This window comes from Sylvia atricapilla, chromosome 15, assembly GCF_009819655.1.
Source record: "Sylvia atricapilla isolate bSylAtr1 chromosome 15, bSylAtr1.pri, whole genome shotgun sequence".
NCBI lineage: Eukaryota > Metazoa > Chordata > Aves > Passeriformes > Sylviidae > Sylvia > Sylvia atricapilla.
This window is the reverse complement of record NC_089154.1, coordinates 3087843-3115284: the sequence shown is the minus strand read 5'-3', so window position 1 is coordinate 3115284 and position 27442 is coordinate 3087843. Positions and strand designations below refer to the sequence as shown.

General features: G+C 53.8%; 2 protein-coding genes across 3 annotated transcripts; one reads left to right on the top strand and one right to left on the bottom strand.

Annotated features, from left to right (window-relative positions):
* Positions 1-125: 125 nt before the first annotated feature.
* TMEM184A (transmembrane protein 184A) lies at positions 126-9005 on the top strand. Its single transcript, XM_066329731.1, has 9 exons — positions 126-332; positions 3296-3520; positions 4180-4345; positions 5175-5265; positions 5352-5427; positions 5991-6082; positions 6473-6642; positions 6742-6939; positions 7366-9005. Exons 2-9 carry the CDS (start codon positions 3296-3298, stop codon positions 7614-7616), a joined length of 1269 nt encoding a protein of 422 aa, XP_066185828.1. The 5' UTR covers positions 126-332; the 3' UTR covers positions 7617-9005.
* Positions 9006-12012: 3007 nt separating this feature from the next.
* On the bottom strand, positions 12013-26358 carry MAFK (MAF bZIP transcription factor K). Of its 2 annotated transcripts, none has more exons than XM_066329733.1 (3): positions 26194-26358; positions 18104-18183; positions 12013-16902 (listed from the first exon to the last, which is right to left on the bottom strand). In XM_066329733.1, exons 2-3 carry the CDS (start codon positions 18137-18139, stop codon positions 16468-16470), a joined length of 471 nt encoding a protein of 156 aa, XP_066185830.1. In that variant the 5' UTR covers positions 18140-18183; positions 26194-26358; the 3' UTR covers positions 12013-16467. The 2 variants fall into 2 exon arrangements, with proteins under 2 accessions (XP_066185830.1, XP_066185829.1); XM_066329732.1 differs by lacking the exon at positions 26194-26358 and adding an exon at positions 25098-25145.
* Positions 26359-27442: the final 1084 nt, after the last annotated feature.

Genomic DNA, 27442 nt, shown 5'->3' with positions numbered 1-27442 from the left:
CGCTGGCGGGGTGAGCCGGCACGGCCAGGGGGTGCTGGTAAGGTAAGCGGGGCACAGCAAGGGCCGCTGGAGCGCTGCTGGGGCCCGGGGAGCGGCGAGGGCGGCTAAGGTGCTGGCACGGAGAGCGGGACGGTGACGGGGCCCGAGGCCAGCGGGGCACCGGTGGGAACAGCGAGGGTAACTGGGGCAGTGGCAGGGCCCGCGGCCAGCAGCGGGCAGGGCCGGGACAGTGTCCGGAGGAGGAGTCTCCAGCGGTGCAGGTGGAGGAGGGCACGGGGGATGCAGAGGCAGGAGCACGGCAGCCAGACTCCCTCCCGGAGGAGCCCCAAAGGGTGAGTGGGGCCCTGGGGGGTGCACAGCAGCTGGGGGAAACGCCACGAATCAGGGTTGACCCAGCCATTGGTTCTGAGCACCTGTGGGAGCCGCTGGGAGGGCAGAGCCTCCTCTAAGAGCCCTCTGCCTGCGTCATCCACTCCTCCAGATGGGCTTCAGGGAGGGCTCGGTGCTGCCCGGCCGCGATTTGTGGTTGTGTGCTGTAGGTCCTTCCTCCTGAGTGGCCTGATGGTGGTGTGGAGAGGCTGGTCCCATAAATAACCCGAGAGTCCTGGCTTTATCTGAAAGCAATCAGGAGGAAAGGCATGTCTCCTGCTCTGGTGAGGCTAAGCCTGGATGCTCCCCTCTCCGGGATGTGGATCAGGGATTTCAGAGGCAGTGCTGGGGGACTTCGAGGACTCTCCTTTCGCTGCTGATTTGCTTCACCCCACAGGGGGCTGCCTCCGAGACAGGGATTTGTCCTAGGTGCTGCAGGACCCTGGTGGGGATGTGAGCTGGGAGTCGGGCTCTGGCAGCCTGCAGATAGAGGGGAATCCCTGGCGAGGTGAAAAACCCCATTTGCAGGTGGCCTGTCTGAACACAAGCTTCACTTCTCAGTTTATCTTCTCAGTTCTCACTTAGCATCTAATATCCCAGGGAGTGTGTGTAACAGGTAGACACTGTATGGCAGGTACCTGCAAGGTGTCTGAAAACAGACAGATTGGATATGGCTCGGTCCCATCGAGGAGCTGAATTTTGCAGCTGGTATTATTCCCGGTGTCTCCTTGCTGCCTTTGTTTTGGAAGCAAATGGCTCTCTAACTGCATTGAATTGCCTGACTACCTTGCACGGCCGGGATCTAATTACCTGCGGAGCTGGGAGCCCTGTCTCCGAGCGGCACCGAGACTTTTGCTTTTAATGACTTGCTCTGCCATGTTCAGAGTGTGACAATGTCGGGGAGGCTGCCAGGACTGGCTGTTGGTGCCGCCGTGCTCACACCGCGATGCCTGGGAAAGTTAATAGGAGATGGGATATCTTGGGCCAAGCGTCTGTGGCATAGCACCGGGCTGAAAACAGAATAAATGGATCTAGTGAGGAGCACAGCTCTCTGCAATGTCTTGGGGACTAAGCTGGATCACTAGAAAAGAGACTAGAAAAACACAGCTAGAAAGAGTGAGCTTTCATCCTGCTCTGCCATGATGCTCTGGCAGAGGCAAAGCGTGGCCAAACCCAGCCATTTAGCCCCAGCCAGCAGCAGGGCAGCCCCCAGAAAGAGTGAGGAGCGATGGGGGAGCGGGGCACAGCCGGACTCTCATCTCCCTGCCTGTGCCACCAGCTATCTCCGTGCTCCTGTTAATGTTTACAAGGCAGGTCCGGCAGCATCCAAGCCTGTCCAAAGACCAGATCCCGCCCCGGCTTTCCCGGGATCCTTTTGCCTGCTGGCCGGGGCAGGACCACAGGAGGGTGGCAGGGAGGAAGGACGCGGCTCCGTGTAACACTATCGGCGCGCTGTCCCTGCGGGCAGCTCCGGCTCCGCTTCCCCGCCCGGCTTCTCCGGGGTGAGCTCCTGGGGCCCGGCCAGCTGCCGCCCGGCCAGCTCCGCTTACACCGACCCTGCCAGGCCCAGCCGGGCAAAGGTATTTTTAGGGCTGTTGATCTGACACCAGCTGAGTTTCCTCTCCTGTGAGGTTGGGGTTCGGTGAGAGGGCAGAACAGGGAGCCGTGGGGTCAGCTCTTGCTTTGGTTTGTTTTCAGTGTTTAATTGGACCGAGGTCGTTCCCTACCACTCTTATCTGTGTAGTTATTTTTATGCTTCTCTCCAGCTCATGCTCATAGTTTTACCGCAGGTGATAGTTACTCAGCAGCTAAAATATTTGTTTATTAACAGTGCACTGAGAAGCATCTATATTGTTAGAGTTCAGCTTGCAGGTTGTTGGTTTTTTAAACCATATTGTTATTCTTGAGGAAAAGCAGCTTTCCATAGATTAGCAGAAAAAAGAACCAAACATGGCAGTTTATGCATCCGTTGGCCTCGAGATATGAAGCTGCCCTATAAATAATTGCTTATTATTAGGTCCTTGCTGTCTGCAGCCGCAGGGTACAGGGTGTCCATATGCCCAGCCACCCTCTGCACCAGGAATGCTCAGTGCCTTGGGGGCAGCCGGCTTCCAGGAGCACACACCGAGCAGGGAGATGCCACAGCAATCCAGCATCCCCAAAGGGCAGCAGCTCTGCCTGTGGCACGGCAGGCTTGCTCCCTTGTGCTTAATTTGGGTGCAGGAGGGACCGCTGGCTGTCCTTCAGGTCTTGGGGTTGGCACTACTGGCACACTGACACCCCTACAATCCCAAAATAGCTGGGTGAAGAGTGTGGGTGACACCAAATGTCTGGTTTCTTGGACAGCCCCAGGCTTTGCTCCCAGCAGGCCACACATGATGAAAGGAGCCAAATTTAGGGGGAGACCTGGTGTTTTCTGGGCTCCCAAGGAAGATAACACAAGTGTCCTGATGGCTCGTTGGTAAGGGACTCTTTATTATCCTGGGTGAGGGGTTGGTTTAAGAAACCCTTAAGTCTGTGGTTTCTGATGGAAAATGTTCCTGAGCCACAAGTATGAACTCACAGGGGTGCAAATATATACAGATCATTCCCTTTCAAGTGGGAGTGATTCCTGAAAAACCAAGGAGCAAAGCTCAGGAGAAGTGTGTCTTTTGGGAGACATGGGAACTGCATAGACCTCCTCAGGGAAAAAATGGGTCTGCTTTTGAAGGATATTTGTGTTTTCCTGCTGGGAGAAGCAGACCCAATCATGGCAAAGGGGCTGGTTTGGGTGAGGGACACCCTGGAAAAGCCCTGAGGAGGAGATAAACCTCACAGGAGGTTTGTACAATGCTGTGTGGGCTGAGAAATCTGGGACCTTCCCTGTCACCAGCTGACCTTGCTCCTGCCTTCTTGCACCACTCCTCTTTCCTGTCTCTCCCTGCAGATGAGTAATGCTACACGTGCTGTGTCCTCTCCCATGGCACCTGGCACACCGGGGACTGGCACAGCAGCCAGGCTGGCCTCAGCCCCCCCATTCTCAGCTCTTTCCCTGCTGACGGCTGCCCACAACACCTCCCAGGACAGCCAGCAGCTTTTCCTGACCACGACAGCAGCACACGTCATCTCTGGCATCTTTGTGTGGTCAGCACTCATCATCACCTTCCACCAGGTATGGGCTGCACCGGAGATGGGGCTCAGCACAGGGGCTGACATGAGAGCAAAACTATTGATTGCCCCCAAATCTATCGCAAATCACTCTGCTCCAGATTAGCATTTCTTCCTATTGCTGCCCAGAGGTGATATCCCCGTTGTCAGGAGCCTGGTGCTGGCAGCTCCTAAGGATGGACTTTGCCCAGACTCTCCCCAGGTGGTTGCCAGAGCCAGGAGAGGCTGCAGGGCATTGGCACTGCCCAGAGGCAACACCCAGTGGGGCATTTGGGGTGTCTGGGGTGCACAGCTCCAGCTGCCTTGAGGCATACCCCAAGTGGGCATGGTTTAGGGGTCTGTGCAGGTCCGTGCTGCTGAAGGCAGCCCTGGGCAAGCTGCTGTCTCCAAGCACTGGGATGGGGCTGCCCAGGGGAGGGCACATTCCTCACACAGCCCAGACAAGGAACCTGATTTCCACATGTTTTCGTGCAAGGGATTGGCCCAGGGACCGGGATGGAGCCTGCTGTGTGTGTTCACTGCGATGGGTCTGTGGTGGAAAGCTGGCAGAGCTCTCACCCCAGAGAGGAGGGTTAACACAGCACTCCTGTGGGCTTGGGGGGCACCTCTAGTCCCCATCCTGACCTGTGGCAGCCACAACTCTGCACACTGGGCACTTTGCAGATCTACACACACCTGAGGAATTACACCATCCCCAAGGAGCAGCGCTACATCATCCGCATCCTCTTCATCGTGCCTGTCTATGCCTTCGACTCCTGGCTCAGCCTCCTCCTCCTCGGCAGCCACCAGTACTACGTCTATTTCGACTCGGTGCGTGACTGCTATGAAGGTGAGCACAGCATCTGCTCAGCAGGGAGGCTGAAGGCAAAGCAGGGCTCTCATCCTGCTGACCTGTGTCTCTGGAGCATCTTGGATTGTGAAGTGGCAAATCTCAATTGCTTTCACTTCCCACTCTCCCTTCCTCCGTGCAGGAGTTTTCCCCTTCTTTCTCTGTCGGCAGCAGGGAGGGGATGCTCCACAGCCAAACATGAGCTGGTGCCTTTCAGACACAGGCTTGGAAGGACCCCAGCATCATGGTCCTGGGAAAGATGTTTTCTTGCTGCCTGTGGGGTAGAAGTGCAGCTTCTCTAAAACACGAGGCAGATGTACCCAAGAAATTGGGGAGTTGGGGTGTGTGAAGTGCAAGGGGAAGTTGTCAGGATTAAGACTGTTTTTCTACCTTGTTTCTCTCTTCCCCAAGAACTAAGTTGTGTGGGCATTTGCATTACTTCAGGTTTGGAGTATATGGAAAATAAGTGGTTGGGATGTCCAAGAAAACTCTTCAGGACCCACTTCTTGCTGGCCACCAGTCATTTGTGCTGCCCTTGAGAAATTTTGAGATACTTCCATGCAGGTGGTCCATGGATAAACTGTATGGGCCCAGAGGAGCTGCTGTGTCTGTAATGAACTTTGTGCACATTGTGTCTGACTCCACTTGGAAGTCGGGCAGATTTGACCTGCTGCTCCTCTCACTGGGCTCCCACTCACCAGCATCCCAAATCCTGCTGCAGTGCCAGGTTGGATAAGGAAACACCTGAGCAGGAAGGAATGTGAGATGAAACAACCCCCTCCAGGACTTCAATCAGTCCTGCTGATCATGTCTGCCCTTGCCTTGGCAGCTTTTGTGATTTACAGCTTCCTGAGCCTGTGCTTTGAGTACCTCGGAGGGGAGAGCACCATCATGACAGAGATTCGAGGGAAGCCCATTGCGTAAGTCCCAGCATCATGTGAGTTCCTTCTCCACCCATTTCCCCATCCAGCACCCCCAAAGTCATCCCCTCGCCTCCTGCTCCCAGGTCCAGCTGCTTTTACGGGACCTGCTGCCTTCAGGGTATGTCCTACTCCATCGGGTTCCTGCGCTTCTGCAAACAGGTGGGTACCCGGTGGGGAGCATCGACTCCACTTCCCTCAGGTAAGGGCTCTCTGGGTGGCAGGTTCCTTCCCTGCTGCCCTGCCAAGGCAGCTTAGGTTCATTATTCTCTGAAAATGCTGGGTTTGGAGGCTTTTTTCCTCTGAGGGAGGCAGGTCACCAGCTCGCTGGCAGCTGGCCAGCAGCAAGGCTGCTTGCTGTCCTTGCTTCTGACTCACTGCTGAGTCAGGGTCTCCTCCCACTGCAGAGCTCAGATTGCCATCTCTGTCCAGTCCCAGGTTAGCCTGGATGCTGTCTCACTCTCCGGGACTGCACTGTGGGCTGAATCCTGTCACCTGTCTGTCCCCAAGCCCTCTGGTCCCCACCCTGGACTGGCTACACTGCCTTTCAGGAGCTGCCTTCTGGAAGCCCAAATCCCTCACGTCTGCAGACCTTGTGCTGGTTCATATTTCACCCCACAGCACTGCTCTCTCCTCTGTGTGTGTGCTCCTGGAGCAGAGGGGTGGGATGTGGGGAGGGGGATGTCCTGCTGCCCGTGGTACACGGTTGTCTCTCCCCTGTGCAGGCCACACTGCAGTTCTGCATTGTGAAACCCCTCATGGCAATCATCACCATCATCCTGCAGGCGTTTGGGAAGTACCACGATGGAGACTTCAAGTGAGGATGCTGGGTGGGGCTGAGGGGGTGAATGGAAGAGGATAGATCCCTGCTCCATCACCAGTGTGTCCTGCCAATCTCCCTGGGAAACTGCTGCCTGCATAGTGAGCACTGGGAGCCCAAAGTGCCAGGGAATGGAGACTCACTGCCCCCAAGCAATAAAGGGACAAAATTCCTCTGAGCCATAATAAATAAAATAATAAGTAGAAAGAAGTTCCACCAACAGAGGAGAAGCTTCTACCTCTGCCCTCCTCCCCCTCCTGGGCTGTGTTCTCCCCCAGAGCAAAGCTGTGCACTCTACTCTTCCCCATTTGATCTCTCTTTGCCTCTAGTTGCACTTGCTTTGTCCCCACAGCCCAGGGCAGCAGCTCTCTCTCTCTCTGCCCACAGTGTCCACAGTGGATACCTCTACATCACCATCATCTACAACTTCTCTGTCAGCCTGGCCCTTTATGCCCTTTTCCTCTTCTACTTCGCCACCATGGATCTGCTGCGCCCATTTGAGCCGGTCCTCAAGTTCATCACCATCAAGGCCGTCATCTTCCTCTCCTTCTGGCAGGGTGGGTGCCACCGTGGACACCCAGCACTTCTCCTCCCATAGCCCCACCTGGATCAGGGGTGCAGGAGCAGAACTGATCCCTCTCCCTTCCCCTGCACAGGGACACTGCTGGCAATCCTGGAGAAATGTGGGGTGATCCCTGAAGTTCAGATCATCGATGGGAAGGAGGTGGGAGCTGGGACAGTGGCTGCTGGCTACCAGAACTTCATCATCTGCATTGAAATGTTCTTTGCTTCCATTGCCCTGCGCTATGCATTCACCTGCCAGGTGTACAAGGAGAAGAAAGAAAACTCAACAGGTAACTCCTCCTCGCTTCTCCCTGTCTTCAATGAGTAAGGAAAGAGGAAACCTCTGTTATTTTATTAGTATCCCATTACCAATGGGATGTTTAAGGCTACAAGAGGAATTTCTTTATTCTGTGCTCCATAAATTCCTTCTCCCTCTTCCCTCATGACACCCGCAAGATGAAACAAGGGGGCAGGTAAGGAGACCTGTGTGTGGCTGGGCAGGATTAGGGGATGTGCTATTACCCACATGCTGTTGGAGAGGATCCTCTTTGGAACGTGATGCTGGGATTGCCTCCCTTCTCCTTGGAAGCACAAGCTGACACAGCCCACTGTGAGCCCCACAATGATCTTGAATTTCTAAGGGAAAGTGTCTTGGATCACTTGGGCTCATTGATTGTCCACTGTCCCATCACCCTCCTGCTCTCCCTGTTTTGCAGCAAACCTCGCCCCGATGCAGAGCATCTCGAGTGGGCTGAAGGAGACCATCAGCCCCCAGGACATCGTGCAGGATGCCATCCACAACTTCTCTCCCACGTACCAGCAGTACACCCAGCAGTCGATGCAGGAGGCAGAGCGCAAAGCGCCAGGGGAGAACGGGCACGTGGCCACCAAGATAGATGGACAGAGCAGCAGAAAGAGCAAAAACATTGAAAAGAGGATGCTAATCCTGTCAGATGAGGAGCTGTAGGAGGTATCAGAAGAGACACTGACACTGAAGAGGTTTTAACCCATGCAAAAGGGAGGTGTCTTGAGGCTGAGACAGCCTGGACTAATCAGAGTACTGAGAGGTCAGGAACTCTATCCAAAAAGCCAGTTTCTCAGAGGGAAGATGCAATAACCCAGAAAAGGTTAAGTCAAATAGTCCCAGCTTCTGCTGTAATGGATGGAGCTGTGTTGGACCCTGTGTTGCAAGCCTGGGCTTTGCTGCCCCTCTGCTGCTGCGTCTCTGCCAGCCCTGTGCCAATGCTGGGGGATGCCAGGCAGCGAGGGGAGCCAGAGCGCAGGAGAGACCAGCCGCCCTCGCCCTCCTCTTACCTCCAAGCAGTGCTGAGGCCTGAGAGAAATGCTTTTCTCAGCACAGTTCTGCTCTAGTTTCTCCCAATTTGTGTAAAAAATTATCTCCAAGGGCTCCGTGGAGAAAAGCAGCCCAGGAAGGTGACTTCACTTCACCTCAAAACCTGGTAAAGGTTGAAAGACGTCATTCCTTATTTTTACCTTTCCCCCTCTCCTTCTCACAGCAAAGCTTACAGAGATATGCAAAAGACCTTTACCATGGAGAAAGAGTAAGTCATCCTCTTCTCCCTCCAGATGTGGATGCAGCTGTCCAAGTAACTCCCCCGGGAGTGTGGCAGGACCTCACTGGGACTAACCAGAGGTCTGCAGTTGCATTTCTGAGAGCTGCCAGTGACAGAAGTGCTTGTTTATGTCTAAACCAGCTTATCTTTGAATGGATCAGAAGTTAAAAGGGATTCCAGCTTCCTTATCAGAATCTGTATTAGGGAACCAGACTGTGACTGGTGGTGGTAGGAATTCACTTACTGAGAACTGTCTGTTCCTCCTAACCCTTCAATATCCCCCATCCCGGGGCTTTGCCTGACCTGAGAAGGCAAGCAGAAGCTGAGCCCAGCTGAGTGACCACAGTGAGGATAGAGAGGTGCTGAGGGATGTTACCACATCTTGGGTGGGGCAAGACCACAGGCAAAGGAAGACTGTATGGAGGGATGCTCCTCATATCAGTGATGGCGAGCTTACATCCTTCTGTTAGGACTTCTCCTTTCTTCCCCCATTTTTAGTCTGTTCTCCTGTTAATGAGATGATCCCTGAGAATTAACTTAGGCACTGGTTGGGCTGTTGTCTGGGATGGTGGCTGACTAGTGGAAGGATGAAGGCTGATCTACAGCCTCAGATTTGCAGTTATGTGGCAAACAAACTGATGGATAAGGCTTGAAGCCCTTTTAAACAAAACTCGTAAAATTTGGATCTTTTTATTCCCCGCTCTTAAGCTGCAAAATGTAAATCACAACACAAAATTATTTATTTCTTTTTCTAATAAACAGCAGTTTCTAGCACAGAGCAAGCGAGCGTTTTCACTGAGCTCAGCAAGCAAAGCCCACGATCTGCCTGTTCCTGCTATAATGCTGATGCTCTTAAGCTTAACGTCCTCCCTGCCCCTCAATGCTGGCCCAGCAGAAATACCTGCACACGCAGCATCCTGCACATTTTGGCATTCCTACAGGATTTGTGCTCATCTTTTTGACTCCACAAAGAACGTGCGTGTCTCCCGCTTCCTCTCCTTGCACAGCACCTCTTCCAACCCTCGCCTAAGCTGTGGATGCAGTGGTTCAGAGGTGCTGGATCTGGTTTAGGTAAGCTAAGCCCAGAGTCCAGCACCAACAAGGCAAGCTCTGTTTATTATTATTATTGGAGAAATTTTACCATGCTATAACCCAGACTCTACATAAGCAACCTATAGTTCAGCCAGTCCTGCGAGTCCCTCTGGTCCGAAGGAGCACTGCTCGTACCTGCTCAGCTGGTGAGACTGCGGCCACCTTTCCTGCAATAAGGTCCACAGACAAGAGCCAGATGCTCTGCACATCCAGGCATTCATCCAGGATCCTGCACATCCTGGGAGCAAGACTGTCCTGCATAGAAAGTGCAGCCTCAGTACTCAGGGGCAAAGCTGCTCGGCTTTGTAATGCAGCCAGCACTGAAGCACGGACATCTCAGCTGAACATCTTGGTCTTCACTCCTCTGGGAGCAGGCAGCCACAGCTGCAGGAACAGCGGCTGCTCTGGCTCCTGGGGCAAGGACAGATTGCAAAGGTGATGATGGCACATCTGCTGGTGCACTCACAGCCACTGAGATAAAGACTTGCACAAGAACACAGCAAGAACTGTGGTTGTACTTCATTGCACAAATGATCGACTCCGGTGCATAATGGGCTGCCTCCATTGCTCTGCCAGCAGGTGCAATTCCCACTGCAGACAATAACATTTGCCTATTTATGTCAAGCCCTGATTACTGTATTATATGTAAAACAGATCTTTTTTGCAAGCCAAACAAGAGGAGGGAGAAGAAGAAGAAAAAAAAAAAAGTCAGCTGTGACTCATGCAAGTCAGCAGTGTGATACCAGCCTGAAGGAGCCGTGCTGGGCTGGACACCAGCTGGCTGCCACGACGGCAACAGCAGGCACCCTCCCTGCTCCAGCCGGCACAAGCTGGGCCTCCTGCTCGTCCTTTTTCTTGGAGAGGGGAGAGAGGCAAGAGCTGATGGCTCAGGCTGGGCGCTGTCACAGCCCTCAAACCCTTAAGCTGTCAAAAGGCATCCACGGGGAGTAGAAACGCCAACGGTGGTGTGGGCTGGACGTGGTCTCCTCCGCTAACGTGTCTCCTCCACCTCCTCAACAAGGACACGGGGAAAGCTGGCAGCGAGCACACGGGTGACCTACACAGGAGCCTGCTGTGCCTGGAGCCACGCCAGCAGGCAGCCCGGGAGGAACAGGCGTCTCTCACTGCCAGCAGCAGGCTCCGGTGGTCGGCAGATTTGTTTTCCCGTTGTCACTTGTCCTCGGGCTTTCCCCAAGGACAAGGCTGAGCTGCAGCTATCAGATCTCCTGGTGCTTTTTGGGCTTGGATCAGGCAGGTTTACACCCCACTCATTGGCAGGGATGATTGTCACAGGGCACACCCTGCCACTACACCTGCAGGAGCTCAGGATGACCTGTCTAAAAGCAGAGGGGAAGGAAGGCAGCCACTGGCACCATAGCAAAGGCAGCTCTCATGCATGGCTGCTCACTGCACAGCACCCAGTCAGAGACAGACATTTCTTTTTTTGGGTGCTAGCACTCACCAAACCCCTGGGCCCAGCTGCTGACAGACACCAGACTGCCAGACCTGCACCAGAAAGCAGGATTTGTGCCTTTACGACCCTGTTCACAGAGACCTTCAATGCTCCTCCCCTATGCATGGTGAACATTGAGTTTCCTTTCACTTCTGAACCTTCACTTGGCCCATTCCTGATGCCCTTTTCCTCCTGAACTTATCCTCCTCCATCCCTCCAAGAGTCACAACTGGCGCACCTCCCTGTCCCCTCCATTGTGTCACCAGCTCCTCACTGCAGCGACTCCAGGCAGGAGCCAAAGGAGCTGATCATGCTTTTTTTGCTCAGCACAGACTGCCATCAGCCCCAGGCTTCATCCACATGCCTGCTCAGCCAAGCCTGCCTGGCCCCACCTAATGACCATCCATTACCTGCTGACACACAAAGCCTTTCAGCCCTGCTCCTCTCCACTTTGCCCTACCTCTTAATTCCAGCTTTGGCCAACACACCCATCTGTCTCCAACCTACTGCCTCAACACAGGCCAAGCGTTTTACCCCCTTCAGCTGTTCCCTCAAGAAACTCGACCACTTGAAATAGGGAATTAAAGCCAACACAACCCCTGAAAGCTCACTGGCACAAGGTACCACCTTTTGAAAAGCCCCAACAGGGAAAAGCAAAAAGATGAAATATTGATGTAAGGGGTTAAAGCAGTTTATTCACAAGCAGTCACACACGGAAACCACGAAGGGATATTTCACAACCCAAAGGAAGAGAGAGGAGTGTCTCTCTCCAGCACTTCAAGACGGGTCACAGTGTCTCCAAGCCACAAGTGGCTTTGCTCAGCATCACGACTGCAGGCAGGTGCCTGCCGAGCTGTCAGTCCTGCTTGTGCTAACACAGACACCCACTGATGTGCACAAAGACACAGCCCTTGCCTTAGGAACAAATACACACACTCTGAGCATGGGATGGACCTGACAAACAGCTCGGACAAGAGCTATCCCTGGAGCACATTCCAAGTGTCCCAAGAAAGCACCACAGCAAGGCTGAGATGGGCCCCAGGAGGCTGGGTCAGATGACTGCCAAAGCCCAAGCTGCCATCCCACTCGCCTTAGCCCAGCCTGCCTCCAAAAAACACATGGCTCACCGCAGTGCCACTGCCAGCCGGGCGCTGCACCAGGGACAGGCAGCAAAAAAACCCGAGGAAAACACTCCACTGAAGATCAATTCAGGCTCCAAAATGCTGACCATAGACCAGGGCAAGTCTGAAACCAGAAAATGCTTTATTGGAAAGGTACAAAAAAACCAGTCACTGCAGCTAAATTTACAGCAATAAATTACGTTGTGGCTGTCAAGAGAAGTAATGGACACATACACAGGGCTATTCGCCTTACAAACAGGAATCCACATTGCTTGGTATATCAATAATTTATTTTATAATAAAAAAGCAGCACAAAAATAAATATTGAAATGAAATTACTGAGTAACCACAGAGGATAGAATGAGCTGGTGATAAAAAACAACTTAAAACAGAAGACTTCTATCATTAAAAAAATGAAAGCAAGTATCCACCATCTACAGAAACACCCCAGCAGACTGAAATACAGACGAAGGAAAACAAATCCACATTACAAAAGTTTTTCGGTTTTGTTTTGTTTCTTTTTTTTTTCCTTTCCCCCCCTTTTTTTTCTTTTTTTTTCTTTTTTTTTTTTTCTTTTTTTTTTTAAATAAAAACAATCATGACAATGAAGTTTAAATGATTCGAGAGAGAAAAAAAAAAACAACTGCCACCTTCTCCTCCTCCCCGGGTCTGAGCCATCCCGTGGCATGGCTCATCTCCACCCCAGCCCAGTGCCTCGTCCCTCCCCGCTGTCCTGGAGCTGCCGTGGCACCCAGGTCTCTGCACTTTTCTGTCTCCTCCCAGCAGAGTTGGGCAGGAACAGAGATGCTGCCTCGTTTCAAAGGGATCTGGAGCTGCCCTGGAGGGAAAGGTTCCCCACTCCCGACAGAGAGCACAGCAAACACGTCTATGAGAACACAGGTGTCCCTTCGCTGTCCCTGCGCGACGCTTTCGTCTTCTCCTGCCTTCCCGCCCAGCCCTCGGCTCACACTGCGCGTGGGGAGCAACCAAAGAAAGGCCAGGCCCAGGGGAGAGGATCCCAGCACCCAAAAATGAGAGCCCCCGCTCCTCCTCAGCGGGGTGGGGGGACAAACTAAGAGGGGCAGAGAAGGGAGCCCCGGCATCCAAAGTGCTGCAGCAGAGAGACACGCAGGAGCGGCGGCTGCGGGGACACGTCCCTTGCCACCAGCTCCCCACGCCACGCTCGCCCTGGGTGTCAGGCTGGCAAGTGCAGGACGGAGAGAAAAAAAAAAAAAAACAAAACAACAAAACAAAACAAAATAAAACACAACAGAAACAAACCGAACCCCAGAGGAATGCAACGCGACAACCCCAAGCTGGAGGGCCCTCCAGGGAGGAGGGTGGAGGAGCTGGGTCTCCAACGTGATCAACAGCTTTCGGGTCATTCCTCCCTCCACGTTACCTTGCAATTCTGATCCCTCTGTGGAAGTTTAGCCAGGACATTTCATTCCCCTCCAGGTCACCACCCAGGGAGCCCTGGACTGGCAATTTCTTTTAATAAAGATTTACAGTATCAAACTTGGAAAAAAAATTATTTTTTTTTCTTTTTTACGAAAAATCTGTACGATAAAATGTATATAATTATATATTTATATATATATTTCTCTCTCTTTAAATATTTCCACGTGGTCCTTATGGATATCCAATATGGATTACCTACCATGGCTATGGTATCAACAGCTTTAACAACACCCAGGCCTCTTGTTCTTTATCGAGTGACCAGAGATTTAAGTGCCTACCAGCACTAAACTAGCAATCACTTGGACAAGCCTTTGGCACCCTTCCAAGAACTGGAAAAAAAAGAAATACTTGGCCACAAGGGAAGTGCCACATAAAGATATGTTTCTCAACTCATTCCAACAGCAAGAAGACCCCAGGAACAAAGTTCAACCTCCGTCCCCTTCAGTGAGACAGGTCTGATTTCCCCGGAGGGGTGTCAAGGGCAGCCAGAGGGTGTTCCTATCTAGCCAGGAATGTTACGGAGCTCTGGAGCTGTTTAAAAGACTGGAAGCATTTGGGCATTTTCAAGTCAACTGGCCTTTTTCATTAAAGTTTCATTTAAAGCCCCAACAGTGCCAGGAGTCTCCATTTTGCCTGGTTTTGGAGGCACCTGTAAGGTCTGGGAAAGTGTCCAATGTCTGTGAGCTGGAGAACATGAGAGGACCAGGAAATGACCATAACATTTTTCTCTTCCTCAGCTTCTGCTGTGGGAGTCAATAACTGGTACTGATACACAGGACATCGATCTGCCTGTTTGGAGATAGGGAGGGAATGGAGGAGAAATGAGGTAACACTAAGTGTCATCCAAACTCTACGTGTTGGAAAATCACTTGAAGGAAACTCCCTGCTCCCCTCCAAAACACATGGATGTGGCAGGGGGAACGAGCCTTCAGGAAGCATTTTCACTGACACCCTTTCTGGCTCAGTAAGGTCACGGATGTGGATGTTGGGGACTGAATGAGAACCAAGTCTGAGGTTTCTCTTTTCATTAACCTATTTCACAAAGGATCGTCCTGGGAAATCCAGAGACTCCGATGACAAGGTGAAAAAAAAAAGAAAAAGGAAGCTAACAACTTCTTCCAAAGACAAGTAGGGCTTCACTAAATTTCTACCAACTTACTGCCATTCAAGGCAAGACAAAGCCTCAAACAACAAATTATACTGGGTGTCAGATGCCAGTTCACTGTCCTCTTTCCAACAATGGTAGCACTTGATTATTCTCTTTCAGTCCAAACCACTTATGAATTCTCCGTGATCCTTGTTTTCTGTTCGGGAGCCCAAATTCTCTGAGCTCTTCTCCTCATCTTAAACCTCAGCAATCTCATTCTATTCTCACCTGCATGACAACAGGCATCGTCCATTCCACAAGTCTCTGACCTGCCCTACAAAACACACAGTCCCTTTTCTTTCCTACTTCAAGAAGAAAAAAAACAACAACAAAACACACAAACACCAACATAGCTATTTTTTTTTTTTTTTACAGTGACCTGGAAACATTCGTTGTTTCATCGCTGCTGTGCGACAGCAGAACCTCTCCTTTCAGCTTCCCAATTCCTGCCCACTGCCAAGCCAGAAATCCCTCTCCCAAACCACTGCTCAGAGCCAAACAAACGACTTCTCAATCCCAATTCTTCTGTCCCCTACACGCACACTGATTTTCCATCCTGCCCTTCGTGCCCCTCTCGGGATAACTCACCCACTTGCAAGAGAAAGCATCAATTTTCAGGGTCACATTCACACAGGTTGTCTGAACACTGAGGGTTGTTCACTGTACTCTTTGGATCCCAAATTCAGCATCTGACGTGCAATGGAGAGGGAAAGACTCTTCCAAGCTCGCATCTGACCTCCCCATAGCCCTTCTCCGATCGCCAAGGACTGGTGAGCGCAGCTCTCCAGCTAAGGATGCTCACTGCTAACATACCAATGCTTTTGTCAAAGAGGAGACCCTAAACTTCTCTCCTCCTGGCTGAATGCTATTGCCCTCTAGTTACACTTCAGTGCTTTAAAAACATCCTTCCCGAAATGCTCTGCACAAGCCCCTTCTCGTAGTGCTGATCCCAGCAGAACTGTCCTACCTTCTCTCACAGCCAATTCTGCCTCCACCAATAATACGTGCAGCATTTTTCCTCCTCATCTCCCCTTCTCCTCCCCATCACACTGATCTTCGAAGCATTTACTGTGCCTCCCTCCCTTCAGCTTCAGGTAACCCAGGAAAAAAAAGCTGCTACTTCAAGACTGCGGATCATTTGGAAGAAATAAACTGCATAAATATACCCAATTCACAGGCACACCTTTGGGAAGGAGCTATCAGGAAACTTGGGCTTGGAATAAAGGAGGCTGCAATGTAGGTTTTTTTTACAGGCCACACAGGTAATGGGGCATATTAAAATATGTAAAATATATATTTTTCCATATTTTAACAGCATGAATTGAAAACAAAAGGTTATTCTCAATGGGTGTGGTCAGACCCAAGCATTTATCTCCATCATCCTCCCACTCCCATCCACTCTTAGCAGGCTGAAATCAAACCCAAAAAGCCTGTATTCCTGCCCTCATAATATCAAATGGAAGTGGGGAAAGGTAGGGGAGATCCTTCTTACAAGGAGTAGGAGGCCACTAAAGGAAACTCTTTTTCCCATACATTCATCTCACATGATGATTTCTACGGTCCGTATGTTTCCTGGCTCTTGAGCATCATTCACGAAGACTCCGGAGGCTCCTCAGGTATCTTCTCCCAGCTGGAAAGCTGCCCACAGCTGAGAGGGGTTTGTGGAGGCAGAGGGAAGGAGGAAGCAGATCTTGCAATTTGTACTGCATACAGAGCTCAAATCCTGGACACGAGAGGTTGATGGAGCCACTGAGTCCAGACAGAAGCAGCCAGTTAAGTTCCCTTTGTAGGAACCCTTTGGGTTTGTTTGTTTTTCTCTTTTCTTTTTTAAATTTTCTTCTGGTTTTTTGCACTTTCGGAAGAGACTTCTTAAAATGCCAATTCTTGACGTGACCAAGGACTCCGGAACAATGCATAAGAGCCTTATCCCCTCCCCTCTGAAAGGCTGCTAGTTCCCCCCACCGAGGGCACTAGGAGGCTGCTGAAAACGGCACAGAACTGGATGAGATTTCGGCTGATTTCACGATGGTGATGACACTGGTGGTGGCAACTTTGGTCGGGGTAATAGGCCCTCGCGCCACAGTACGAGCAAAGGTCTGGAGTGCTTCGTACTTGGAGCGCAAGGCATCCAGCTCTAGCTTCATGCTGCTGTTTTCTCTGGCCAGCTTCTCCACCTCTTGCTGCAGCTCAACCCGCTGCCTCTCGAGCTCCTCTTTCTGAGTCACACGCTTGATGCGGCAGCTGGCAGCGTAGCCCCGGTTCTTCAGCGTGCGCCTCCGCTGCTTCAGACGGATGACCTCCTCTTTGGTGAGACCCCTCAGGTGCTGGTTCAGCTCCCGTACGGACATTGACACGAGTTCATCATCACTCAGCACTGGGGCATTCTCTCCTGACTCCTCCTTTACCTGCAAATACCAACAGCATAGGAGTAGCAGCAACCCGACGCGAGCGGATGCTCTGGGCAGCAGAAGGAGAAAAGGCCACCACCCCTCAGCAATGTGAAATCTCTACCTGGAAAACACTCCTGATGTGCTGTGGAGAGCACAAGCTCCACTAAAACACCTGGGTTAAACATGGCAGAGATCTGAGTACTGTACTGGTCTGGGTCACCCTCTTAGGTCAGAGAAAGCAGTGATCTTTACATACCCAATGTGAACCCAACAGCAAGATTTTCAAGGGGCTATGTAAAGGCGACTGAAGCCTTATTTTTGTGAAGTCCTTTGTCAGGACCTGGAATTCCTAATGAATGCTAAAGATGACACCTTTTCCCAGCATTATGCTGGGACACCAGTGCAGCATCTCAAAAGCAGAATAGCTGCTTCTGTGCAGGGCTTAATTCAGCACTTTGTGGTTTTTCGTTGAAGATTGCTCATTTCAGTAGTGAACGAAACCAATCATGCTTGGCTTCAAGGACAGCCTGATTTGGTTTTGCTGGGGCGCAGCACGTAGTAACTGAAGTTATATGAGAAAACCACCATGGCCTTGCCCTTTTCTCAAGCACATTTGCCACTGCTATTATTTTCAGAATCACAGAATTGTTTAGGCTGAAGAAGACCTTCAATATCACTGAACACTTTTAAGAACTTTTAAGACACCATCCTTTTGTCTTTTCAGAGACTGCAGGACATAGGGAATGAAGAGTCAAAACATTAGACAGAAATTTCAACAAAGCGTGAACAGCCCAGGCACAGACCACCATCAAGCTGGTACGTCCAAGGCATTTAGTGTCTCGTGGGTCTGGGAGACACCAGCTGAACGAGTCCCTTCCCCAGTGCCTCCCAGTCCTGACAGTAAAAGAACTTAGTTGCCAAGACTGGGAGCACTGGTTTCAGGATGCTGCTAATATCTCTCAGAAGTCTCTTGGATAGCTGCTGGGATATGCCAGCCTCTATGCCCTCCCAGAGACTTCAGGGTCTCTGGCATTTTTCTGGGTAATGTCAGTATTCTTCTCCCCTAACTTTTCCTGTAGACAGTGGGAAATTGTATCAGCACCCATTTCTAAGAGTGTCTTGGAATGAAAAAGAACAGTCACGTACGACTAACATCGCGCAGTTCTGCGACAGCCTCCCCAGCCACCCAGCACCACCCACTCCCCTTCTCCCCTACCTTTAACGCCTTGTTCGGTTTGGGATTAGTCGTCATAACCTGAGCACAGTCTTCCGGACAAAACTGCTCAGAAATTGCAACTGGAAAAACAAAACAAGGTTTCCAGGTTAATCTCAGAGACGAGGGCAGGAAGATCATACCCAACCCCCCAAAACACCAAATCAACCACCATTAAAAGAAATAAGCACACAGTTGTTTGAAGCACTGGGATGGATTCAGATATCATTTACCCCATTCAGATAAGAGAAAGAAATTTATGCTGACAAGAAATTTGGGTTGCATTGCTTTTAAACACCAAGACCTCGTATTTTGCTGTTAACCACGCTAAGATCCAGGAGAGAAGATAGGGCAGGGAGGAAAGGAGGACACCCACATTCATCTGTAAACAAGAGTCACACTAAGCATCACGCACCACCTTGCCATGTGCCACCCCATCCCAAGGGGAGAATGGAGCGTGGCCTCCAAGGCCCTGTCACTGGCTCACCTCCCTCTGGAGGCATCCCAGACGCTCCAAATGGCCTATTAGGGACTGAATTAAGAGTTACCTCCGCTCATAAAAGGCACCGAAAAGCCACAAGACAACAACTCCCTTCATTCTCATTTCAATGATTATTAGCCCAGCTCAAAATTGAGCCAGCAACCCAGGGAGAAGCTGTCTGGTTTGTAACCTGCTTCCAGCGCTGTCCCCACCCAAAGGAGACGCTACCAGAAAACCCAAACAACAGAAACAAAAGCCCCCGACAACAAAGCCAGGAAGGAGTTCACCTCTCCCAACACACCGAGACTGTTGCTTCCCAACCCTCCAGCCCCAGACCGCGAGAGCAAACCTGCTTGATGTTTCCAGTGACGTGGAGGCATGTCCATCGACAGCCAGCCCGTCCCCTGCCGCGACGCTGCCCTTCACTCTCACCTTAGCCGGCGCCTACAGCCCTGCGGCCAGCGCCTTGCAGAAAATCCACCTGCCCGCACCTCCACCCAGCCCCTTCACCCCGTGGTGACGGCCTGACGGCACCTACCCTGGGAGAGGCACCGGCAGCCGTGCCACCATCACAGCTCAGCTCTGGCTCCCCGGTGGGGAGGGGGCGAGGCGCCGGTGCCCCCGACACAGGGCGGCTTCGAGGGCTGCACACCCGCGGCTCCGCAGAGCGCTGCCTGTCTGGCGGGAGTCCTCTCTCTCTCCCCCCACCTTCTCCAGCCCAGCCCAAACCCTCCCCATTTCCACGTCTGCATCGTGTCACACATCCTAATCATTCATGAAAAATCCAGCCAAAGCATCCCAAGCATGATTCCCTTCTGATAGTTGCCATGGTGACCTTGGGAAAGTAGCCAACCCGGAGACAGTCGCCATGGAAACAGAGAAGCCCAAAAGCAATAATGACTTCAGGTCATGTCTGTGCAAAGACATCACGAGGTCGTCGGAGAGTAAACAAACTCATTCATATCTGCAAACAGGGGTGGCGGGATTTGGGGGGCTGCAAAGGTGGGGTGTGGGGACCAGTGGGAACAGGGTGGTTGAAGGTGCTGGCTCAGCCCGTGCTGCTGTCACTTGAATTTTATCAGTCAAGGCACCTCATCATCACACGACTTACATAAAAATCAAGATGAAGAGCAGGAGGGGAAAAAAATAATCCTGTAATTGCAGAGCTGCAAGATACTATCCTAGATATTAGGGAGTGTATTTAGGCGCCTCCTCTATTTTTAAGCCCGAGACAGCACAGCTCTCCATGTCTGGAGGAGGGACAAGGACAGCCGCACAGCACACAAGCCAAGATGCTCCGTGATGAATGGACCACTTACAGCAACTGGTGTGCACTGCATTTTTCTAGAGCATCACCGAGTCCTTCCCTGCTCTCCTCCAGCACCGAGCCCCACCCCGGGCACACCTCCAGCCACAGCCCCTCGTCTCGCCAGGACAGCAGGAGTGGGCAGGGCAGGGGGGCAAGTCCCAGCCCCCCTCAGCTGCCTTGGACAGACGGGGATGTGCCCAACCTCTGTCTGCACGCTCTTCGGAGCACGATCTCCGGCGAGCACAGACACCTCTTCACACCCCAGCACTGCCCTTTGACCGTCCACCGCTTCCCCTCCGCACCGGGCACCGGCTGCCCAGCCCTACCTCCCGGCCGGAGGCGCGGACGTAGCACTGGCAGCCGGGGGAAGGAAAAAGCTCCTGGTGTCGGCCAGCAGGTCTCGGAGCCGAGGAGCGCAGAGGCGCTGCCAGTGCGTAGAGGAAAGGGCCGGCAGCCCCCTCCCTGCAGAGGCGCAGCCGGGCCGCAGGCAGTTGGTGCCATAGTTATGCAGTGAGTCACCAGCTGTTTACAGAGTTTGAGCGCTCACATTCCCACAGCATCAGAAACTCTTCCTTCCCTCGGCGGCATCCCCCCGCCCTCGCCGCCCCCATCCCTACAAGGGAAGGGGCGCGCTGGCCGCTCGCCGCGCTGCGAACGCCGGAAAAGGAAAGGCAAAAAGGAGGGGGAGGCCACCGACAGCCCCGTCACACCCACCAACTGCACAAAAAGCCTTTTGATCCTCACCCAGCGCGTCTTCAAAGCGTTTTCTGCGCCAGCCGATGGAAAAACTGAACGCGGCCGCTTGGCCGCGCGGAGATGGAAAGAAATGTAAAGTATGGAAAACGAGAGCCGAGGGGTGAGGTTGCCTCCCGTGGGGGTCAGCGTGAGGGCTCACCTGCCACCCTGAGCAATGCTCCAGCTCTGAGTGATGGAACCCCTCTGGTCACCTGTTGCTCCATGTCACCGAAGCAACAGCCCTTTACCCTGCACATTCCTCAGCGGACAGCACAGGCGCTTGGCTCAGCGTCCTCTACTGCTCACCTGTCTCCCCCAACACACCAAAGCACCCTGGATGGGCCAGCATCCCTCGGAGACAGGCTGGGATCCACCCCACTGCACCAGGGGCCGCGGGCCAGAGCTGCTGCTGACACTCAGTGGGGAGGTTCAGGGCACCATCAGGAATTGTGACGCCAGACCCTCTTAAAACAAGGGTGGGAGACTCTGGGCTGGCCTGACCCAAAGGGCAAGATTTCGTAGAGCAAGTAGAAACACTTCAACAGGCTCAAGTCTCACACTCTGATATGAGTGCCACGGAAAGTCTTATCTCTGCACTAGGTGAAGGCACAGGTGTGGTGCAGGCTCTGCTCGAAACCGATACAACAACACTCGCAATCCTCACCAGCAGTCCTCCAGAGCCTTGGGCTTCATCTCCGCATCTTCCAAATCCTTCCCACCAGAACTATTTGGGACTATTCAGCTACCAGCAAGAAAACACTAAAAATCAGCACGTCATCTCCCAAACTTAAAAAGCAAAACCCTGCAATGAAATCATAAACCACTTTGCAAACAAGTCCTACCCAGCAGCATTCCCTAAACATGCTGCACAGGGGTCTTCTGGGACCCTGCCTGCGATTTGATTATTAGAACCCTTTTAGTCTTTACCCTACTCCTGCCCTTCTTTCCTTAATTGCATTTGCTGCATCACATCTAAAATTAGGAGCTCAGCTTTTTGGAACGAGGGCCGTGCTACATCCCTGCTCTGTAAGCAGTACAACACACTTCGAACGCCACATCAATAAAGCAGCAAGTAGTATTACACCAACTGTGAGGGGAAAAAGCTTTTCCAGAGCAGCTCCACGCTCATATTTACAGCAAGTGTTTTGACTGTGGGTTACATAAAGAGCCCTTGTAATTCTGCAATAAAGTTACCCATTGACAGCCTTGCCAACGCCCTCTTCCCTCTCTCAGACAGCTTCTATGCATCCTGCAGCATCCTCCCAAAAACCTGGAAGTCTCCGACTGACATCTTAAGCCTGACAGTTTCATCTTAGAGCACCTAGAGACCCCAGTTCCTTCGCTTTGAAAGGGAAAGGCAGCAGAAAACCCTGACTCAGACAGAGGCAGGACAGAGCTTTCCAGACAAGGCTTGCAATTAAGAAAGAAAACATGCCAGAGTGAGATTTCAGACTTTCCACGCTACAGGGCTTTCCAAGCACATTACACATTAAGGAATTACTATAAAATCACTGCTGACACCCGACAACTGCAGATGAACTTAAATTTTAAAACTCTTTCTACACTGAAAGACAGACCCGGCCACAACATGAGTGCCTGGCAGGCAGCTCTGCTGGTGTTCAGCTTCCATCCTTACACACATACAGCAGACCGAAAACATGCAACCCTCACCTTCCACCCGGCCAGCGACGACTTCCCGAGGGCAGAAAAACCGCGCAAGGTTCAAGCGGCGACGGGGATCTCTGCCATCACGTCTCAACTCAGCACCGACAGCTACGCAGGGAATACTCTACTCATTCCCAAACGCAGCCATTTAATTCCTAAGCAGCTGTTTAAATTTCTCGTTTATCCACAAGTTGTTCCCGGCTCCAGAGCGCCAGCCAAACAGATGTGCCCACCACGGGTAACATCTGAGCTGACAGGTGAAGGCAACTACAGATGCTTAAATCCCCGTCGCCGTGCCTCTGCCGCTCGGAGGCACGACACGGATTTCCAGCACATTGCAGCATGGTAGGCAGAGCACCATCCCTCTCCCCATCATTCAAAAAGCCATTCTCCTGCTCTGACAACCTTCACACATCCTGTAAGGCAGACTGACACTTGTCACTCATTTGTAATGAGAGCGGGGAGGGATGGGCTGGTGGTGTGAATCAGAGAGTAGAGAAGCATATGCGAGGCAATATATTTGACACGAAGGGAGAGAAGACACAAGGAGGGGGTGAGTCACTGTTTACTGTTCTAGAGGAGCTCCACGCAGCCCTCGCCCAGCTGGCCAGCTTTCCATTTCCCTTATGGATCAGAACCAGCATCCAGCAGCAAAGAGGAGATTCAGGAACCTTCAGAGCACATTTGAGAGCTGCCAGGACACAGCTCTCTGAGGCGCTCTCTGGGGAAGCCTGGACACGGATCAGACAGTCTTCAGTGGTTTGGTAAACAACCTAGTCAGAAGCTGCAGAGAGCCTGTGGTTAGGGAGCAGGGATATGGAGTACCAGGCTGGTACGCCTGTGTGTCACCTCTGAAACTTCACGGAGGAGGAGGCTGAAGGGGAAAGGTATGCGACAGCCAGCCCTGGTACTGACAAGCTTACAGCACTTTTTCCATCACGTGCTTGTAAAACGCGGTGACAGGGATATACTGGAATTACACCTCAGCATCGCCAGCCCAGAGATGCAGCTCCCCAGCTGGACAAGCTGAGCCACCAAGCAACAAATAACTTGCTCAGACGCACAGCCGGACCCCGGGGCAGAGCTGGGATTGGGATTCCTAACTTTGCTGCTCCTGACCCCAAGTGCCAGCCATCAAGTCAGAGATCTTCACTAACTGCTAATAATGGGACAAAGTGGCATCGCTATTTGGCATCCTGCAATATTACAAAGCAGTGGGATCCACTATGCAGCCTGTCCCTCCATGCGGGAGTGCAGTGCCAGGGTAATTGCTCTCATTATGCCTTCCCCCAGCCCTTGTGCTGATGGTCACAGAGCACTGCATCGCTTGCGCTTGCTTCATGCTTGGAAGACTCTCTGCCCAAGTTTGAAGATAGCCTCAAACAATAGCTGAGACAGAAGTGGAAACTGCCTGTTCATCTCTACAGGGTGCTGAGCCTGAAACTTCCTGATAATTGAAAGTGCTAGCACCGCTCAAGTATTTCACAGCTGGATGTTTACAAAAATGATCAGCGAGCAAGCTTATCCCACAAACCCCGACTGCCGCAGGGGCCAGCGCTCCCAGCTGTCCTTTCTTCGCTTCCCAAACATCTCACACAGCTAGAGATTTTCAATACCAAGTCCTGCAGCACATTCCATGCCATTAATCATCTTCCAATGCTGATGGAAATCAGAGGGTATCAAGCTGATCTGTATTTTTCCCTTTCAGGAGGCACACAGCAGTACTGAACTCCACGCTGCAACAGATTGCTGAGACGGGCGACGGCGCAGAAATGACATAAAACATGACAAAGCACGCTGGCCTTGACAGGCAAGCAAAAAAAAAAAAAAAAAAAAAAAAAGGCAACAAATTTCTGCCTCTGGTTCAGAAACAGCTGCGAAGCAAGGCAAGAACCGGGTGTAATACAGGCGGGAACACCGAACGGGGCTCAAAGCCCTGTGCAGCTCAGAGGCTGCAGGAGCGGGCAGGGTGTCCTGACGGCGACAGTCCCCGTGTGCCCAGCCCCGCGGCCGGCAGCCCGGCCGGGCGGAGCGCGGCTGGCCCCGGGGCCGCGCAGCCTGCGCGCTGCCATTGGGCGGCCGCGGCGTCCATCACCCCGAGGAAGTGACTACACGAGGAAGGCTCGAGGAAGGGCTCTCCGCAGGCAGCACCGCCGACACACACGGAAGGACAGGGGGGAAAAAGCGGAGGGACTCGCGCTGCTTTCGTCAGTGAGAAAAAAAAAAAAAACACAAAAGCGCCAGGTAAACTCATTCGCTGCTAAAACCCCGACAGCACCCCACGGCACACGACGAGCGGGGCTGGGGAGCAGGGCTGCGCCCGCCACAGGGCTTACAAAAACTGAAAGTGCAAGAAAAAGGCGTGCGGCTTTTCAGGGAAGCACTTTGCTCTCACTGGCTCCCTCCACCTTCCCGCACTCCCAGCTCAGCTTTAGGCACGCTGGCAAAGGAGGGGGCGGCCAGGTGAAAGCGAAAATGGAGGCCTTTCCCTTTTCTGTAACAACTTTGCCCAAAGGGGGCTCGTTCCTAATTTGAGACCTCATGGCCTGCTTTCGGCAGAATCCGTAAAATAAAACCTCCACGGAGAAACCCACGAGGGAGGGGAGCGGGCTCTCAGCCCGAGGTAGAGGAGGAGGAGGAAGGAAACAGACCCTGACACACTGTGAGAGTTTGGAGATCTCAGTTCCCGTCGCTCGTGGCACGCATCCTTCCCCACCTTATGCCGCTGCCGTCACAGGGAGGCTAGAGAGGTTCCCCCCACCCACCTCCTCACTTCTGATTAAATCCCCAAAGCGTCCCGCACCCACCAGACAGTCACGCGGCAGTGCCCGCTCCCGGAATGTCACCGTCCCCTTTCCTCCCACTGCCAGTCCCCGGGCGGCCCCAGAGCACTCCGTTTCCAGGGCGGCCCCATGCACACACACGCATCCCACCCTCCCTCCCCGCGGGCTCCGGGACCAGCCCGAACACACCACGCACCTCTCTCTCTTTCGCCTCAAGCAGCAGCTGTGCTCAGCAGAGATAAGCCCCCCACCCGCCGCAGCCCTGACCCCCAGCCCATCGGACGGGCAGCGACGCGCCCGCCTGGCATTTCCCGGCGGCGGCTGCTGCTGCCCGATAACCCGGGGCGGACAGCGGATCGCCGAGCCGCCACCACGCCCGGCCACCGCCGCGGCCACGCCGCCCGGCCCCGGCTGCGCCCCGGCTCCCTCCGTACTACAAAAGCTGCTATTTTTAGTCGGCGGAGCGCGCGGCGTCACAACAGGTTTCCTCACATGTATTTTAAGAGCCATTCAAAGGCAGAGGCAGGCAGCGCGCTCATCCTCGGGGGGAAGAAAAATAACAACAAGAGACAGGGAAAGCATCGCCCCGGCGAACACCCAGGGGACCCCCAGCCCCACGTCCCCGAGTGTGCGGGGGTGCTGCCGGCCCCGTCCCGCGGGGGTTGAGCGGTGCCGGCTCCGCACCGGGGCGAGGTGACAGGGAAGATGTGACGGCGGGGCCGTCGCGTCCCCGCCCCCCCGGGGGCTTCGGGGGCCGCTCGGCGGGGGCGGCCGGCGCTCCCCGAGCCCCCTCCCGCTCCCGCACGGCGGGGCCGCCGCCGCCCGGCCCTCGCCCCCCGCCGGGCCCCCACGTGCGCGCCCGGCCCGGCCCGGCCCGGTGCGAGGGGCGGCGGCACCACGTGCCCGGCGCGGTGGTGACTCAGCACTTTTACCTCCGCCGCCCCGCCCGCCCGCGCCCGACCGGACCCGACCGGACCGAGCGGGACCCGGGCCGGACCCGGGCCGAGCCGCCCCCTTCCCCCGCGATCCGGCGGCAACCGCGCGGCCACCCCCCCTTTCCCCGCTCCGACCCAGCCCCCCGCCCCCGCCCCCTCCGCGCCGCGCCCGGGCGGCTCCTCACCTGCGTGCCGGCGGGAGCGCCCCGTGGCGGGGGCGGCGGCGGGGGCGGCGGGGGCGCGGGGGCGGCGGCGGGGGCGCTGCGCGGCTCCCTCCTCCCTCCCTGCCAGCGAGTCCCGCGGACAACAACAAGCGCGGGGCGGCCGCCTCCCCCCCGCCGCGCCGCCGACCAACCAGCGCCCCCGCCGCTTCCGGCATGGCGCGTCACCGCGCGCGTCACCGCCCGGCCCGCCCCGCCGCCGCGTCACCGCGGGACCGCCCGCGCCTTCATTCATGGGCAAGGGCGCGGGGCGGGCGGCCGCCGCTCCCGGCGCGTCGTCGGCCCCCTTCGTGCTCGTCCCCGTCGTTATTCTCATCCCGATCCTCAGTTCTCCTTCGTGTTCGTGTTCGTCCTCGCCCTGATCGTCATTCCTCTTTTATGTCCCCTTTATTCCCGTCCTCGTCGCCGTCTCCTCTACACCACGCCCCGTGTGCCCTCGCCCCGCTGTGGGGCTCACCCCTCTCCGACAGCTCCCTGCCACCCGGATCAGTCCCGATGGCCGGGGGTTTTGCGCGCTCACACACGGGTGCGTTTTATAGACTCATAGAATGGTTGGGTAGGGAGGAGACCTTAAAACTCATACCGTTTCAACCCCCCTGCGACGAGCAGGGACACCTTCCACCAGACGAGGTTTTTCCAAACCCCATCTAAACTGGCCTTGAACGCCTCCAGGGATGTGAAATCCACAAATTCTCTGTGCAACCGGTGCCAGTGCCTCGCCACCCTCATGGAAAAGATTTCTTCCTGACGTCTAATCTAAACCTGCTCTTTGTCGCTTTAAAGCCATTACCCCTTGTCCTTTCACTACGTGCCCCAGTCAGAAGTCCTTAAGCTTTCTTGCAGGCTCCCTTCAGACAGGGAAAGACGACAATAAGATCTCCCTGAAGCCTTCTCTTGTCCAGGCTGAGCAATCCAAACACTCTCTTCCTTTCCTCAGAAGAGAGATGCTTCATCTGCTTCATCCCTCTAATCAGTTTGGTGGCCTCCTCTAGACTCACTGCAACAGCTCCATGTCCTTCCTGTGGTGAGGACCCCAGAGCTGGATACAGCACTGCAGGTGGGATCTCAGCAGGGCAGAGCAGAGGGGTAGAATCACTTCACTTGACCTGCTGGCCACTCTGCTTTTGGTGCAGCCTAGGACAAGGTTGGCTTTCTAGGCTGGAAGTGCTTTGTTGGCTCATACCCAGCCTCTCATCCACCAGCACCCCCAAGT